This window comes from Arachis hypogaea, chromosome 9 (assembly GCF_003086295.3).
Source record: "Arachis hypogaea cultivar Tifrunner chromosome 9, arahy.Tifrunner.gnm2.J5K5, whole genome shotgun sequence".
In the NCBI taxonomy this organism is placed as follows: Eukaryota; Viridiplantae; Streptophyta; class Magnoliopsida; order Fabales; family Fabaceae; genus Arachis; species Arachis hypogaea.
Genome location: NC_092044.1, coordinates 2,589,554 through 2,595,478, shown reverse-complemented (window position 1 = coordinate 2,595,478; position 5,925 = coordinate 2,589,554). Strand labels below are relative to the sequence as shown.

At 36.1% G+C, this 5,925-nt stretch overlaps 1 protein-coding gene across 1 annotated transcript; it reads right to left on the bottom strand.

Annotated features, from left to right (window-relative positions):
- Positions 1-203: 203 nt before the first annotated feature.
- LOC112712776 (F-box/kelch-repeat protein At3g23880) lies at positions 204-2,267 on the bottom strand. The gene is made up of 2 exons (XM_029288820.2): positions 1,998-2,267; positions 204-1,800 (listed from the first exon to the last, which is right to left on the bottom strand). Exon 2 carries the CDS (start codon positions 1,769-1,771, stop codon positions 464-466), a length of 1,308 nt encoding a protein of 435 aa, XP_029144653.1. The 5' UTR covers positions 1,772-1,800; positions 1,998-2,267; the 3' UTR covers positions 204-463.
- Between the last annotated feature and the right edge of the window lie 3,658 nt (positions 2,268-5,925).

The following is a 5,925-nucleotide window of genomic DNA, read 5'->3' as shown; positions in this document are numbered from 1 at the left end:
AAATAGATTTGTTTTCACCATTTTAGAAAGGCCAAAATCGGTATATACGATATTATCGATTGAATCAGAAACAATTATAACGAATGGTTTATTTGATAAACTAATCTCAATACAATTGACATATTCCCATGTTAAATATGGTGTTAAATAGCACTTGCACCTAAACTAGAAATTACACTCGCAGTTTTGTAAAATCATACTCGTATAGAACATAAATTATTATATAACATTTCATGATAAATACATATTCTAACTAAAGCAAAAGAAGATTGATATTCATATCTGTATCGTTCAGTTAGATTCATAAAGAACCTAATTAAAAAACATTAAATTGAAGACAGTCTATAAATATAATACCAAAAACAAGGCACCACACTAATGATAATAAAGTTATGGATTCAAGAGACTGTGTAGGATATTCTTAACCAAAAGGTAGCCAAAATGCAAACTATCCTTAAAGAGATTATAGGCTTGGCTTAAATAACCGCATTTCAGATGAGCAACTTGGAAGACCAAAGTGCGAGGGTGAAACTAAGCTTTCATGATAGATGTGAAAGATCCTTGAGCCTTCACCCCGAGACAAAGGACGGTGTTCAGTCATGCCATCACTGGAGCTGTCAATATTAGGAAACTCTATGCTGCCATCATTTAAGTTACATAAAACAAACTTGCCACTTGGAGATTTCGCCAGTAGAACATCATTTTTCAACATGTACATAGGCAGTAATACATAACATGAACCAGGATTAACGAGTAGCGGGTGGTGGGGGATTATTGCCAATTTAGTCCAAGAACGAGGAACTCCATAGTCCTTCATCAACCAGAGAGTCCAATGAGTTTTCTTAGTCTCATAACAAACAGCAAGACAACCCCTCAAGATACCCAATCGTGGAAACACAAACTCCTCATCATCTGAATCCCTACTGGGAGCGGAAAACTGACTATAAGTCTCTTTCACCAAGTCAACGGAAAGAACTGCCACAGAACTACTAAGACGGCTGCGAACAAGCCAATTAAGAGTGCCAGTGCCACTTACAAAAAGCCCTACCAAACCCACCACAGAATCCTTGCTATCGGAGTCATGTAGTCTATATGGGAAATCCTGAATTGTTCTCCATTTAGATTTTGGGCCGAATGTGAAAATTCTGGTGACAGATTCACCTGATTTCTTAATCACAATCCCGAAAAGCTTATACTTGTCGTTCACATGATCATAACCGAATCCACAATAGTGGAAGATACCACCAATTTCAAGCGGCGGAGATGTGAATCCGGTGCAGGGGTTCCACAGCAAGGCACGATCCTCAAGCTCTTCATCATGCAAGCACAGCAATCCATGACAAGAGCCAATGATGCTACGGTAGCATCGTCCCTCATAGGCAACTACTTTAGTGGGTTCATGGGGAGGGTTCTCGAACACAGATCGGACGGAGAAAGTTCCGATTGTGGGGTATGAGTCGCTTGAGCTATAATAGGCAATACGCGGGTGGGTCAAGGCTGGATCCACCGCCATTGAACGTCGAAGGTGGTCCTTGGCAAATTGGGAACTGGAAATTAGGGTTCTCCATGAACTGCACACGCTGTTCCTTAATCGAACAAGAGAACTTGCCGGAATCCTCAGCAGGATTTCCTCTATGAGCTCGTCCAGAAGGATAGGCGGTGGTTTTGTGCTGGTACAGCGGAGCAGTTCCGGCCACCCCTCGGTGGTTGTGACAACCCTCCCCTTCCTCGCAACAGTATCATCATCATCAGGAATGGGACCCCTCTTCATACGTACGAGGAAAACAACGAAATCCTTCTCTACAACAAAACTCCACAATACAGCAGGAATAAGAAATCATAAACAATATAATTCTAACAATTCTATTCTCAGTGACATTGCCATTTAAAGTACAAGATAAAACATACATTGAAATTCTATGAGAAGAAAAACAGAGGCCTCAACGTTTTCAGTTAAAATTGAAAAAAAAAAAGAAAAGGTAAAATAGAGGGTTTACCTACAGGAAGACAATGGCGGAGTAAGAGACCAGGAGGGGCAGAAGACAGAGGAAGCAAAAGGTCGGCGTGAAGCTGAGACAGAGGAGGAGGAAGACGGCGGTCAGCTGGGAGCTTCGGATGGAGACGACAAAGGATGAAGATGACGAGGGAAGGCGGAAGGGGGCACGGGGCTGCTGCAACTTCTTGGATGAAAATTTGGAGGTTCAGATCTATGAATCTATCCGATAACCAGTTATCGTGTTTCGTGTCTCTCGCTTCTCCATCTACTTTTCTCCTAAATCCTAATATATATATATATAGCGCTTGTTTGGGTGAACTTTTAAAAAAAGTGTTATCTTTTTTTAAAAGATTTTAGAGAAAAATAAAAGTAATTTTATATTTGAATATTTCATATTAAAAGATTTTTTTATTTATCAATTATGTTTGAGTATAACAATATAAAATTACTTTTTTGTTTATTTATTACATAAAAAACATCTTCTTTTTAAGAAAAAAAAATCTTTTAAAAAAAGATATAAATTACAGCTTCTCAAAAAAGATTTTTTTTTTATTTTACTAGTACTTTTACTTTTATTACTAAAAATTTGCCAAACACGTTAAAAAATTAAAAAAATCTTTTTTCATTAAAAAAAGATCTTTTTTTAACAAAATAATGGCACCCAAACATGCACTTAAACTGGATTTAACTTAAAAATTATTTTACTATTTATCTTTTTTCTTTTCAAAAAAGAATTTTAAACCATTTATTTTTTGTTTTGTTGTTAATTTATTTCTTACTTAATTATTTAACTTTCGTAATATCTTATTACAAATTTATTCCATTATTCTATCTGATTTTATTATAGTCAAGCGGTTATCAAAGATTTTATCTTTGAATTAAATGTAGACAATATTAACTTGAAGAAATTGTTATGTATATAAAAAAATATTTTTTTAATAAAGAAAGATTTGTTTTTAATTTATTTAGTGTATTTGTTAAATTTTAATAATAAAAATAAAAATATTAACAAAATAATTAAAATATATTTTTTAAATGACTATCCAATCATAGAAATTAAATCAAACGAATCAAAACAGAGGTTCCATGTAGTAGCATATAGTTGATGCAATCATGATGCAATATTCGTGTTGTTGGGGCACTAGAATTGGTGCATTTTCAGCACATGGGACTGCAACATTAATCAATTCTTTTTAATATAATTTTTTAGGCCAAGGATTGATGGAAGCTCTATTTAAACATACATAAAGCAGGATTCAAATTCCCAACACTTGATCAAACTAACGACTAAGTTTGTTAAAAAATTTGCATCTTTAAAATATTAGAAATTATACTTTTAAATTTAAAAGTCTTGCACCAGGTCTAAGTTGATGCTCCTCTCTCTTTCTTTGCCTTGTTTGATTTTTCTGGAAATTAAAAAAAAAAGAGTTGCTATTGTTATGGGTAAGGACTGAGGAGTGAGTGATAAAAAAGGTGAATATTAAAGTACTTTAACATTATATATCTAACTTACTAAAAAATATAAACAGATAATATTTAATAAATTTTAAATATTTTATTTTTTACTTTTAAAGATAAGTTAAACAAATTAGAGAACTCATAGTCATATGAGATTTAGCCAAGCCATTTTATCCCAAGCGACAACGGAGGGAAGGTGGATGTGCATGGACCCCTTTATTTTGTTTGTGCAGATATTGGGTTGGGCCCTTTTTCCAAATCTGGTGGTATATGTATATATATTTGTGTATACAGATGATGAAAGATGATTTCACTCCAAATAGTTATTCAAGTTTATATCTGGCAATTAAATACTTAATTCAAGATTTCGAACAAAATAATAAAATTAGCTAGGCCAATTTTCACAGTTTTATTTAAATATAGTTTTCAGCCATGAAATATTTTTTTATGTGCAACAAAATCATATACCATATAATAGTATATGTATCATACATACTTTTTAAAACACATCTAATAATCATAATCTATCTATTATAAAATAAAAGAGATATAAAAATATCTTGGTGTCTGAATTATTTTTCGAAAATGTCTTTTATTGTATAAAATTTATGAGATAAAACATTTTGGCACTTTATTATGATGGTTAATTTTAAATTTATTATTATTATTATTATTATTATTATTATTATTATTATTATGTGAAAGGATATGGGAATAATAATTTGGCTATCAAATTATTTTCTTAAAATGTCTTTTATGATATAAAAAATGAATTGGATTAATTCATGCCTTATCTTGCCTATGAATACATTAGTATTAAGAAGGGTTAAGTATGATTTTGGTCCCTAACGTAGGGGCCAAAAATCGATTTCGTCCCTCGACTTTTTTTCGCTTCAAAAAGGTCTCTGAGGTTTCGGTTTGTTTTAAAATCGTCCTTTTTACCAATTATATTTTTTTTATTACCAAATTACCCTTTATTAAAAAAATTATAAAATAAAATAAATATAAAATAAATAAATAAAAAAAGAAAAAAAGAAAGAAAGGAGGGGATAACAGAAGCGGGGGTGGGTGGGGAGAAAAGGGGGAGGGAGAAAAGGGAGGGAGGGGGTGGGGAGGGAGAAAAGGGGGGGAGGGGGTGGAGGGGGGAGACCCATGCCGCTGCACCGTCGCTGCCCGCCGCCTCCGCCCGCCGCTGCACCGCCGTCCATGCCCGCCGTCACACCGCTTTTTTCTTCTTCTTCTCCCGCCGCCACACTCACCGCCGCCCCACCCACCGCCGCCCCCTTTTTCTTCTTCTTCTTCATCTTCTCCCGCCGCCATACCCACCGCCGCCCCCCTTCTTCTTCTTCTTCTTCTTCTTCTTCTTCTTCTTCTTCTTCCCACCGCCACACCCACCGCCGCCCCCCACTTCTTCCCGCCGCCGTCCCCCGCTTCTTCTTCTTCTTCTGTGAATTCTGTGAATTGAATTTTTTTGTGAAATTTCTGGATCTGAATTTTTGTTTATCTGAGTTGAGTTCTGGATCTTTTATGATGATTTTATGAGTTGAGTTTTTGTTTGTCTGAATTTGAATTATGGATCTGAGTTTTGGATCTGAGTTCTGATGAGGATGACGATGATGATGTTGATTTTCTGAGTTTGGCAGTGGATGGGGGTGGTGGTGGTGGTTCTGGTTCTGGTGGTGGTGGTGGTGGCATGATTTTGGGGAAGAAGGGGTAGGGGCATTTTGGTCCGAAGGACCATTTTAAAACAAACTGAAACTTTGGGGACCATTTTAAAGCGAAAAAAAGTCGAGGGACGAAATCGATTTTTGGCCCCTACGTTAGGGACCAAAATCATACTTAACCCTATTAAGAATTAAGATTAAGATTCGTTACATAGATAATGTAATGATCGACAATAGTTCATTATGTTCGAGGTCAACACTTTTCACGGTTAAATTAGTTGTTGATGTTGAGGCTGATTTCACCTTGAGAGCATCGAATCTGGCGGAGAGATCGTGTTCATTTCCGTCTCCAACTCCAAGTTGTTGGCGCTGAGAAGGTGCAGATACAGCATGAGAATTGGATTTGAGAGCCTGGAATCGACGCTCTAGATCCAGATCCAATCGAGATGGAAATTGTTCTGATTGTGAGAAGAAGAAGGACGAGCTAAGTGAGACTTAACGGAGAGGTTGAGGAGGAGCTGGTCCTGTGCTGCTTGTAAAAGCTCTTCAACTCGAGATGAACAACTTAAATTTGAGGTGGGGTAAAGCTAGACAGCTACATATGGAAAAGTTTAGGGGCCAGCAACTTTGTTAAATTCTGTCTAGCATGTAACCAGCAAAGAAAAGTGAGCTATTGGATAAAATCTCACACCAATCTCACACTATTAAAACCATCATTGATGGCTATTTGATGGCTACGGTTCCGTCCTGAACGAGCCGAGGTTTGATGATCTCAGAGTGGTTGCTGGATTCCCGATCCGAACTATG

Bases quoted from the DNA above. Each gene is read 5' to 3' on its own strand.
- LOC112712776 (XM_029288820.2), bottom strand. From the start codon at position 1,771: ATGAAGAGGGGTCCCATTCCTGATGATGATGATACTGTTGCGAGGAAG.